The 12,293-nt window shown below is 40.0% G+C and overlaps 2 protein-coding genes across 2 annotated transcripts; one reads left to right on the forward strand and one right to left on the reverse strand.

The window, feature by feature from the left end:
• Window positions 1–1,387: 1,387 nt before the first annotated feature.
• LOC128245499 (uncharacterized) lies at window positions 1,388–4,906 on the reverse strand. Its single transcript, XM_052963680.1, has 2 exons — window positions 4,799–4,906; window positions 1,388–3,263 (listed from the first exon to the last, which is right to left on the reverse strand). The coding sequence occupies exons 1-2, from the start codon at window positions 4,809–4,811 to the stop codon at window positions 1,894–1,896; spliced, it is 1,383 nt and encodes a 460-aa protein (XP_052819640.1). The 5' UTR covers window positions 4,812–4,906; the 3' UTR covers window positions 1,388–1,893.
• Window positions 4,907–5,851: 945 nt separating this feature from the next.
• Window positions 5,852–6,235, forward strand: LOC128202776 (L-xylulose reductase-like). The gene has a single exon (XM_052903913.1). The coding sequence runs from the start codon at window positions 5,852–5,854 to the stop codon at window positions 6,233–6,235; it is 384 nt and encodes a 127-aa protein (XP_052759873.1).
• Window positions 6,236–12,293: the final 6,058 nt, after the last annotated feature.

Genomic DNA, 12,293 nt, shown 5'->3' on the forward strand with positions numbered 1-12,293 from the left:
TTCTGAAAGCTTTAATAGCGCTTTAGCCATAAATATCAATTTTCACACGTAAATATGAAAACGTGCGATCTGATCTTTTGTCAGCAGTCTGGTTTCACTGGTTTTCAGATATTAAAACTGGCTCATTCCAAGACAAAATATAAGAAAAAGTATTCAAAACTTACAATTTGTGAGAATGCAGCTTTAAAACTTTAAAGAGTTCATTGACATGACCTTGTCATGGTAGACATATGTATTTGTCTTGCCATGTGATTGTACGTACTTATGGCATCCTGCCAGTGTGCATTATGTTATACATAGTCCATTTGTCAAGCTCAGTTTCGCAGCTTTAAACATAAATAATTTCACCTTAAAGGCAAAGACAGCATAGTACAGTCGAAACCCGTTGGCTCGATATCGCTTGACTCGATTTCCTTGTTGGCTCGAACAGGATGTAAAACACCGATGTTGTTTAACTCCTCGTAAGCTTTCCCGCGTGGCTCGATATTCGCGAGGCTCGAAGTATTTTCGCATGTCTCTGTGATGTCGATCTAACGGGATTCGACTGTAAGTTGTTTTCATTGTGGCATTGTGTTATTTTATAGCCTTTCGACAGAATGTAAAACAAGACAACTTTAAAAACATTATTATGGACACAGTATCGGGTGTCCACTTTAGGCTGCCATAGTTTGTTTATTTATGAGAATTTTCTATGCATAGCACACACTTTGTCCATTGTAATCATACTTTAACACAGAGGAGGCTGTATTGTAACTGTGCATGTCTTAAGAGGAATATTGAGTTAACGTTTACAGTAGAAAGAAATAGGAAGTATTATCATATTTATTTAAAACATGTTTTACAAAGCATACATAAATTCAGAAATCAAAATGGTGAGCAAAATTAACACGATTCCATATAGTGGAAGGTTCAACTCAAATTCATTTAAAATCATTTGTTTGATAAAGGCCAACGTTCGGAAACAATCATTATGTACAAAAAATGCAAATAAGGCAATTACAGGTGAATGGTGAACACAGTCATATGTCAAAGATGACAGACAATAAATGAAGTGATAAAGGTGCATGTAATATCATGTCTAGATATTTAGCATCAGAAACAAAGGATAAAAAAAACATTATATTCGTAAATAAATAATACTTCCACAGTATAGTGTTTTTAACACGGTTATGGTAGAATATTATTTACAGGTTGTTCCCGCAATTTTAAAGCATAGAACAGGCACATTGCTAAGTTATTAACAGTTGTATCTGATGTTGTGTAGTGCGAGGTATGAAAATCCATGCTACGACCAAGTTTCAAGTAGGATTGAGCAAACATAAGGATGTCCTCTCATTTTAAGCGCGTTGGCCAAGTGTAAAATCGTCCAGATATATACCATAGCCTTTTACGGCATCGCTGTCGTTGTTGGAGTCGCTTAAAATGTAAAGTCGTAAATGGTTCAATGACACGTTTACTGAAAGAAAGCACACGAAAAGTCACCTGTTCATTTTTCAATTTATTATATGCTTTCCGGTGGTTTACAGAGATTTTTCGGTGAAATAACATTTTTATTTTATGTTTAAGACAGTGAAAAACATTGTTTTGAAATTTTAGCCCGCTCTCAAATTTAACGTCAGCGTTCTCAGGGCTGGGTAACAATATCAACGACATCATTTCCGAAATGACGTAATGTTCGCATACAAATTATCCAAGATTTCATGAAAAACTACTATAAAACTACAAAAGATTTCACTCATGGCTACATCACTTGTGAAATATAGCTTTTTGTGCTCACACGTTAAAATATATAAAGATTTTACACAAAAACATACAAATGTATTCAATGTAGTAATATTTTACTACAGACACTTTGAATAATTCACACGGAATTAGGCATACCCTCATTTTTAATTAGAAATGAATACCGGCGTAATGCGTTTTAAAGCTTGCTCTCATCGTGTCATCGTTGTTTTTGTCCCTCTCAACAGAGTCCCCATAATCTAAAGTTGGCCGACACTCCACTGCCTCATCACGTCTCACTTTCTTTAAATCGAGGTCCCTGTCCGCATCCTCTTCCAAATAAAACTGAAGTGAAGCCGACTTTATGGCGTCCATCAGACTATCTTCGTCAATTTCGAAGCCGTCTAGCGGCCTATTGAGGTCAGCGTCGTCCACTTCTGCCTTCAGTACAATGACCGGCTGAGTAACATCTAGGGAGTCCCTGTCAGTACTCTCATTTTGGTCACATGACCCCATTGACCCATCCGCCCCAATGGAACCGATCGTCTGATCATGAAGTAGTATACTACTGTTCCTTGGAACATCGTAGACGGAACCATCAGGCCGTGTGTCCGTCTCATCATTTCCGTCACGGACCGCAGGTGGCTCAACACCACCCTCTGTCCAATGTTCGGCATCGTCGTCCATCGGTGGAGGCGGCGGCAGCGGTGGCGTGATGTCTGAACCACTGGTATTGTCAAACTCAGCGCGAAGCTCCTCGATAATTCCTCTTACTTCCAGTGGCGGCTGACTGTCACCGCCAAGCGAACGGAGGTAGGAGAGATCGCCTGGCTTGGAATAGCCATCATCAAAGGCTTCTACGACATTATCCAGTTCATAAACCGCTCGCTTTTCTTCTATCCCGCTTACAACAGAACTGTTCGATGACTGTCTCCTTTTAAAGCACCTTCTTATCAACATTGTGTCCTTCTTGTGGGCATTACTTTCGCTATTGTTCTCATCAGAGAGGTTCGCATCTTTTACTTCATTAACAGTATTTTGTTCGCTGTATTTGCACCAGTACAGCAGACACAAGGACGATATTGCCAATGCCGTTGCCCCGGCAACGACGCTTCCGATGTACACATGATACACGTACCGCGCCTTGAGGTCATCGAAATTCGCTCCGTCCGTGTTGAGTCCGATCTTCACGGAACTTGCTAAGAACAAACGTGGGTCCCAGAATATCACGCAATAGTAGTATCCGAAATCTTCAGCGGTGACGTCAGCGATAGTGAGGTTATAAATAGGCCACTCCCCGACGGTGAACTTTGACCCGTTATTGTGCCAGTACTGCAGAGTTGTGCCGTTAGGGAGGATCCAGTATTTGAAGGTGACCCTGGGAAGGTTGAGCCCCTCAATGTCACAATGTAGGGTGGTATTGGTGTAATAACGAGACTGGAACTCGACCGTCTTGGTGGAGATTGGCCGTACAAAGATCGTATGGATTGCGCATAGTAGAAACCCCATGGAGAGAAGAGACATGTTTCTTTTGTGAATGGCTACCTGGAAAATAGAGTCAGTTCGTGAGATGTTTTGCATGATTTGTATTATAAGACTATACACAAAAAAGGGCGTATATGTATGTGAAGTAGGATATGTTGTACATTTATCGCAAAGCCAAAGTGCCAAACACACTGTTTATATATCATGTATACATAGTTTCCTTGAGAGTTTCAGAAATAGTTGTGACAAACTCATATATACAGTCGAACCCCGATGGCTCGAACTCGCTTGGCTCGAACTAGATGTAAAAAAACTGATTTCTTTAAACTAAAGGAAAACATTCCCGCTTGGCTCGATTTTACTGAGGTTCGAGGTATTTTTGTCGGCCCCTGTGAGTTCGAGCCAACGGGGTTTGACTGTAGATATACCGAGGTATGCTAAATTTGAAAAAGGTATTAAAGGGTTTCTTTAAATTCTCAAACTAATGGAATTTGTATGTTTAGTACTTTATGCACATAGGGTTTACTTTTACTACAATGCAAGCAGAACTGAACTATTCAACATCACTTACAGGCGAACCCCATTTGCTCGAACTCGCGTGGCTCGAGTTCCTCGCTGGCTCGAACTGGATGCAAAGACCCGACTTATTTATACTTAAGGTAAGCATACCCGCTTGGCTCGAATTCCCCGAGGCTCGAGGTATTTTCGCCGGTTCCTGGGAGTTCGAGTCAACGGGGTTCGACTTTAGTGCATGGAACTGATGTTTTGTGTGTTTAATACTTTACAGAGGGTTTAAGTTCGACACTACAATGCGAGCACATTGAACTTTTCAATATCACTTATAATGATTATTAGTTGACAAAATGATATGATTATTATTGATTACGGCTGACTCATAGAAATTACTAAGTAATTAAAAAATAAGTTTTAAAGTATACTTACAATATAATATGTCCTAAATATTTTGTTTGTATTCCCAATCACTTTAAGTTTTGAAATTAAGGAACTAATCTGTAGTTCGTCCTTTCGTGAGGCTTTATCAAATGATACAAACTCGCATCTTTCAACTAACGAATCATGAGTGTATGTTGAAACACATGCTTTGTTTAAACATTGGCTTTAAGAATAAATACACAAAACATTGGCGTTAAGACAATAAATATACAAACATTGTTTACACATCAAATCATACTTCGAAAGTGAAATTTCAATAGAAAAATAATTACATACAAAACAATACAAGTAAATTCCAAAGCAATGAGTATCTGTAATGAGTTATCAAGTGGTCTACAGGGCTTAAAGACGGACGGAGGCATCCGCGATAGGGGTGACCACCAACGCCCCAAATCAGTATTCGCCAATCGGAACTCGTCGGCCGTTTTGCATCTAGGCAAATTAAAAATAACCTCGGATGTATGCTGAATATCAGAAGAAGTAGTTCTAATAATATTATTACTTGTAGTGCTTTAACGTGTAATTTGTATAACTAAATTCAAATGGATTTCCAATGAAGTGTATTGTTGCTTTTAAAAACAAATAAGATTCCTAAGAGTAAAATCCTTAGGCAAACTGGCTTTATTGAAATTTCTACCTACTTGCAGCATAGTTAAATCTGAAGAATTCTGACATCGTAAATCGTTCACCTACAGCCGTCGGAGTTTGTTTTCGATGGAAAATGATCGAGGTGTTCCGATTGCAGTATTTCGCCTCTCAACATAAAAATAGCCGTAATTATATTAGATGTGCAGGATGTGGATATCTAAATAATACTGTATCTTTTAAACATTCACCAACAATATAAGAGCCCAAAGTGAGCCTAAAGTGTCGTCGCAGCCGAAACGAGGCCTCCTTTTCTGTAGAGCGCTAAAATATACAAAATTTCTTCGTTATCACCGACGGTGAAGTAAGTAAATAATTACTTAACGTGTTGAAATGACTATTTTTGAAAACATACGAAATATGTTTTCCTTGATACATCGGGAGATTTCCGGAAAACAGGTAACACTGGTTATTCCGTCGTATGTTCTAATCAGAACATTGGCCTGAAAAAATAATGACAACGACACTTTGACAACCGTTTCGTTCAACATATTCTAAGGAATAAAGACAGGCGAACATTCGAATAATAGTGCAATTCTCAATGGGCTTACATAACAATTCGGTACGCAATAGGGGAGAGTACCCCCTCGCGATGGTATGAGTTATGTTGCGGTTGCTTCCCCTGCAGCATAAGCATAACGTACTTGAGAAAGGTCAAGATTTTAGTATATATAAAATGTCTTTTGATTTCAAAGGAAAACTAATTTAAGTGACGGGCGCTTCTCGTGGTATAGGGCGTGCTTTAGCTTAAGCCCTGGTAGGGTGTGGGGCAACTGTTTACGCGCTTGCACGGAGTAAGGATGACTTGGATTCCTTAGTTCAGGAATGTTGTAAAAATATCCTTCCTGTAGTAGCTGACTTGACGGAATGGGAAGCAACTCGTACACAACTTGAGAACTTACCTGCTTTGCATGGAGTTGTGAACAATGCCGGGACCGCGTTGCCATGGAAATCATCTCTGGATGTAAACAAAGGAGCGTGCGAGGATTTATTCGCTCTGAACGTTTATGGCGCGTTGAACGTCATACAAGTGATGGCACGAAAAATGAAAGAGGCTGGTATCGCGGGATCTATCGTTAACGTTTCCAGTGTGAAGTCGCTGAGCGCCTTCCGGGATTCGCTAGCGTACAACATGTCCAAGGCTTCTCTGGATACGATCAGCCGACAGTTTGCCCTAGAACTGGGGCCGCATAATATCCGGGTGAACTCCGTCAACCCGACTCTTGTCACCACACCGCTAGGCATGCGCGCTTGGACCAACCCGCCGAAAAACCTTGAGCGACTTATGTTCCACACGCCGCTGGGCCGCCCGGCGGAAATGGAAGATGTTGTACAGCCAATCCTTTACCTGCTCAGCGACTGCTCACGCATGGTCACCGGAAGTGTTCATCGGGTGGACGGAGGTCTTCTCAGTAATGTGCCAGTATAGAACCAAGTCGTGTGCTGTACTTGATCGTCGGGCCATACTTATGTATGTTAATAGTCAACACTAAAGTGTCATCAAACAATGTTAAAGTAGCAAGCAGCTGCTTGCGGAATATAATATTGGTTCCAGACTATATGTACAGAACGTAATGCTTTACTGTAGTGATTTGTTGTATTTCAACCGATAAACTGAGCAGCGGCAATATAATTATTGTAGTGCTAATTTAGCATAAAATGTTCGCATTCATTTTTGGACCAATTTTGCCCGACCCTACCAACGAAAAAGGCGTCCACCCTTCCGTTTTATAGTGAGTTGGTAAAAAAGTTGTTCTTAATGTTTTAAAATATAGATAAAAACCTTTAAAGCTTTATACGATAAATTACTTAAACACCATTATCTAATGATTATAATAACGTTTTGAAATGAAGCCTAGTAAAAAAAAAACCTACCCGGCTACCTGTTTTTTTGGAAATGACGTAACCCTTACCAAACCATTTTTGGCCTAACCTCATGTAGATCGATAAGTAGTTTTTTTTTGTAAAAAAAGATAGATAAGATAAATTTTATTTTCAATCATGGGTCATGTTATATGACATGTTAATCACAGTTTACATAATGCAGAAAATAATTTGAAACAATAAAGTAACATTTGGTAAATGTAAATAAGGCTTCATTTTGACTTTTTTAACACAAATAACATAAGCTCATTTTGGAAAATTATTAAACATGTTTTCCATTCCCTTTTATGCCTTACTAAATTGTGTTTTCAATTGTTGTGATAAGTGACAATCATGAAATACCATTAACTAAAATCCAGAGTTGATGTTTAAGTCTGATTATAACTTACTAATGGGAATCATGTTTATAATCAACCCCAAAATAATATTTATAAAACTTTTAACAGGAGACAACAAATAATGATTGTCAATTGATGAGTCAGTGAATGCCTTCTTTTTGATGTTGTCTCCTGTTAAAAGTTTTATAAATATTATTTTGGGGTTGATTATAATTATTAAATCACTACTGATAACCTCCCAAAATGAGTATTAACAGATATCTGTTATGCACAATGTTATTGATAAACTAAATATTGCATAAATTTGGTAAATGTACATTGTTATTATGTCATTTCACCAGACATAATGTTCTTATTTGGAAACAATCAAATACATAGCTTGTCTGGAGTACCTTCCCCTAACACTCTCGTTATATCACTATATAATCAGTAAGCAGGGAACCACACTAATACATAGCTGGCTAAGTGCAATATAACATATTTTATTTTACTTTTATTACTGAAGAGCCGAACAACTGCTGTGTGTGTATGAAGTGAGACCACAGTTATTTTTACTATATATGTTTCATATAGACACTAACCTGGCTTTTCATTTTAAAACAGTCCCAATTGAAAAACAAGTAACTGGCTGCTGTAGAACAATCCAAGACACAAAATTTAATAACAAGAAAACATAGGGTGGACTATTGCGTTTTCTCACAAAATTGAGTAGTAATACATGACCCTGAGGTCAGGACGGAATAAGGCTGCAAACAACCAATTTACATAGTTCCACAGGCAATGATTTTTCCATTTTTTACATTGAAAACTATCAGTTTTTGCAATAAGTGTCCAATTATGTTATTAAAGCTCTATGCAAAAACGCCACCTGTTTCTTCTCTTTCATTCAACTTTAATAAAATATTGATACTTGAACACAAGCACTCTTTTTTCTGTATTCACATCCGGATCTTGGTCAACGGGGGGGCAGATAACTGTGGTCTTGAGCCGTATGCTTTCATAATCATGTTTCAGTATTTCATTTCCTCATTAACTGACGTTGTGCTTATAACTGATGTTGATAAATCGGTATGCTGTATGCGCTTAAGAAAAAAGTATATCCTCTTTTGTTTTGTTATGTTCGTTTCCGTATTGTTAACTGAATTCAGAACAAGTTCACATGGAATCGGATCACTAAGAAGGAATACTCGCACGTACTTGTGAAAATAATCAAAATATCCACCAAGGTCTTTTATTAACTTTCCAGCTAAATTTGACAGATTAAGATAATCCACGGACATATATTAAATAGATGTGTTAATGAAATGGCGAAAGGCGATGATCATTAACAAACCAAAAAATAATCGAAAAATGTATTTACATGATATTAGAGAATAGCGCAAATAAACCCAAGCCACTTCAGTTTAAGGTGCTTTCAATTCAAAAGGAAAACCACTCCAATTGAAGCCGCAATAGAGTCACTTGATTACACGTTCCTTGCTTCGTAGTGTACCGTGGGCGATTTGGCGAGGAAAATCTGGTAATCATGAGTAATGGGGCAGTTTCATGGGTTTCGCAAGGAACCAGTGAGGTAATACGCGGAAATATGCACACAATCATTCCATTGTTTTGCCGTATAAAACATTCTCCATCATCAGAGGTTTGATAGTGATAAATCTAACGTATGTGGTACGCATAACATCATAACTCTGTTGAACGAGACTGTAGAAAAAGTATTCTAGCCAAAGATCGAATTGAACTCGGTCCCCCAGATCGCCAGAATTTGAAAGACAGTACAATGGTTGCCCATGATGACATTCCTTATACGGAAACGTACGTTAGTATCATTGTTTACTGAAAACAGAGTGGGTTAGCTTGACTTTTGGCATCGCTCTACAAAGGTCCATTTTTTAAAGCTGCACTCTCACAGATTTACCGTTTTTACAACTTTATTTTATTTTTTGTCTTGGAATTAGCAAAATTTTTGCGTAAATATCTGCAAACCAGTGATATAAGACTGCTGACTAAAGATCAGATCGCAGATTTTCATATTTCCGTTCAAAAAATAATGTTTCATGGCTAAAAGCGGTTTAAGAAAAATGCATAAAACATCAATTTTTGAACTTAAATATACAAATCTGCGATCTAATGTTTTGTCAGCAGTCTTATATCACTGGTTTACATGCATTTTCGCAGACAAAAAAAAAAGAGTTGGCTAAACGTTCAATCTGTGAGAGTGCAGCTTTAAGATCACCAAAAATTGTTTAGTTAATGGTGTATTTATTGAGATGCTATGAGACGGTATCCAACCAATAACCTCTTGGGTAAGAGGCGGATACTTATACCACTAGGCCACTCTCACCATGGTGGGGATCGAACCCACAACTACTTATTTGAGAGGTGGACACCTGTGACACTAGACGATTCTCACCCAGGTGGGGATCGAAACCACAACCACTTATTTGAGAGGCGAACACCGATGCCACTAGACGGCTCTCACCCTGGTGGGGATCTAACCCACACACCCTTTGGAGAGAGACGGAAACTTATACCACTAGGCCACTCTCACCCTGGTGGGGATCGAACCCACAACCTTTTTAGTGAGAGCCGGACATCTATGCCACTAGACGACTCTCACCCTGATGGGGATCGAACCCACAAACCCTTGGGTGAAAGACGGAAACTTATACCACTAGGTTACTCTCACCCTGGTGGGGGTCTAACCCACATCTTCTTGGGTGAGAGTCGGACATCTTTGCCACTGGACGACTCTCACCCTGGTGGGGATTGAACCCACAACCTTTTGGGTGAGAGACGGAAACTTATACCAGTAAGCCACTCTCACTCTGGTGGGGATTTAACTCACAAACCCTTGGGTGAAAGGCGGTAACTTATACCACTAGACCACTCTCACCCTGGTGGGGATTGAACCCACAACCTTTTGGGTGAGAGTCCGACATCTATGCCACTTGACCACTCTCACCCTGGTGGTAATCTAACTCACAAGCCCTTGTGAGAGAGACGGAAACTTATACCACTAGACGACTCTCAACCTGGTGGGGATCGAACCCACAAACTATTGGATGAGAGGCGGACACCTATATCACTAGATTACTCTCACCCTGGTGGGGATCGAACCTGCAAACTCTTGGGACAAAGGCGGACTCTCATCCTGTTGGGGATCAAACCAACAACCTCTTGGGTAAGAGGCGGACAACTATTCCACTAGGCCACACTCATCCTGGTGGGGATCAAGCTCACAATATCTTGAGTGAGTGGCGGACACCTTTACCATTAGACCACTCTCAATCTGGTGGGGATCAAACCAACAACCTCTTGGGTAAGAGGCGGACACCTATATCACTAGACGACTCTCACCCTGGCGGGAATCGAACCTACAAACCCTTGGGTGAGAGGCGGACACCTATGTCACTCTTCAGTTTAAGGTGCTTTCAAGTAAAAAAGGAAAACCATTCCAATTGAAACCACAATAAAGTCACTCTGGTCACCTGGTGGGGATCAAACCAACAACCTCTTGGGTGAGAGGTGGCCACTATACCACAATAAAGTCACTCTCACCCTGGTAGGGATCAAACCAACAACCTCTTGGGTGAGAGGCAGACACCTATACCACAAGACGACAATCACCCTGGTGGGGATCGAACCTACAAACCCTTAGGTAAGAGGCGGACATCTATGACACTAGACGACTCTCACCCTTGGTGGGGATCGAACCCACAGCCGCTTGTTTGAGAGGCGGACATCTATGACACTAGACAACTCTCACCCTTGGTGGGGATCGAACCTACAGCCGCTTGTTTGAGAGGCGGACATCTATGACACTAGACGACTCTCACCCTGGTGGGGATCTAACCCACACACCCTTGGGAGAGAGGCGGAAACTTATACCACTAGGCCACTCTCACCCTGGTGGGGATCTAACCCACAACCTCTTGGGTGAGAGGCGGACATCTATGCCACTTGACCATCTCATCCTGGTGGTGATCTAACTCACAAGCCCTTATGCGAGAGACGGAAACTTATACCACAAGACGACTCTCATCCTGCTGGGGACCGAACCCACAACCTTTTGGGTGAGAGGCGGTCATGTATGACACTACACGACTCACGCCCTGGTGGGGACCATACCCGCCAAAAACTCTTGGATGAGAGGCGGAAACTTTTACCACTAAACCATTCTCAGCCTGGTGGGCGTCTAACCCAGCTTGGCTGTTGGGTGAGAGGCAGGCGGACACCTGTACTACTAGGCGAGTCTCACCCTGGTGGGGATCTAACCCCAAGCTGTTGGATGAGAGGTGGACACCCTTACTACTAACCCTCTCAATTAAACGTTAACATGTTGAACCAGTAAAGAATAGTGTGCAATTTAGCTGTTCAAGTGCCTGCCAATAATGGCATTATAAGGAAAGCATAAAGAAATTGATTGGTTTGCTGGTGACTGTTACATGATCCCGATAAAAGCTCTGCCAAAACTAATTTACAATATTAAATCTTATAGGATTAAATGTGATAAAGAAATCAAAGAAATTAAGATCTGCACGATACTTTTGTTATCTTTGATTAAGGACGGGTCTTAAAGGGTATTATGAAACAAGCTTATCAATAAGTAACTTTTTCACATGCATTTGACGAATTAACTTTTAAATCTAAGATAAATATCGTGTGACTGAAAAGTCATTTCGGGTCAGGGCAATGTTTGAGTAGAAAAGAATGCCGTTTGATTTCAACAGATTGTATGAACCTAAATCTACTTTAGAATGAAGACGCTGAAACCTGGCCCCATGTCTTCGCCGTGGTCTTAGAAAATTGCGTAGCACTGCGGCCTAAACTTTCCGAACATTCTTAATGCTGCACTCTCCAGGATTGAACGTTTTGACAACTTTTTTTTATTTTTTGTCTTGGAACGAGCCAATTTTTGCGAAAATGCATGGAAACCAGTGATAGAAGACTGCTGGCAAAAATGAGATGGAGGTTTTCATATTTATGTTAAAAACGTATGTTAAATGCATTTTTCTTAAAGCGTTAGTAACGCTTTTAGCCATAAAACAAAAGTTTTCGCACGGAAATAGGGCAAACTGCGATCTGATCATTTGTCAGCAGTCTTTTATCCCTTGTTTTCAGATTGTTTACGCAAAATTGGCTCTTTCTTAGACAAAATATAATAAAAGTTGTCAAAACGGTAAATCTGTGACTGTGCAGCTTTAAGTCTTTGAAGTACAATATTTTTTGTTTTGGTACAATTTTTAAATTCCCATTGTGAAGAGT

Source organism: Mya arenaria, chromosome 9, assembly GCF_026914265.1.
Source record: "Mya arenaria isolate MELC-2E11 chromosome 9, ASM2691426v1".
NCBI classification, from domain to species: Eukaryota; Metazoa; Mollusca; class Bivalvia; order Myida; family Myidae; genus Mya; species Mya arenaria.

Bases quoted from the DNA above. Each gene is read 5' to 3' on its own strand.
- LOC128202776 (XM_052903913.1), top strand. From the start codon at position 5,852: ATGAAAGAGGCTGGTATCGCGGGATCTATCGTTAACGTTTCCAGTGTG.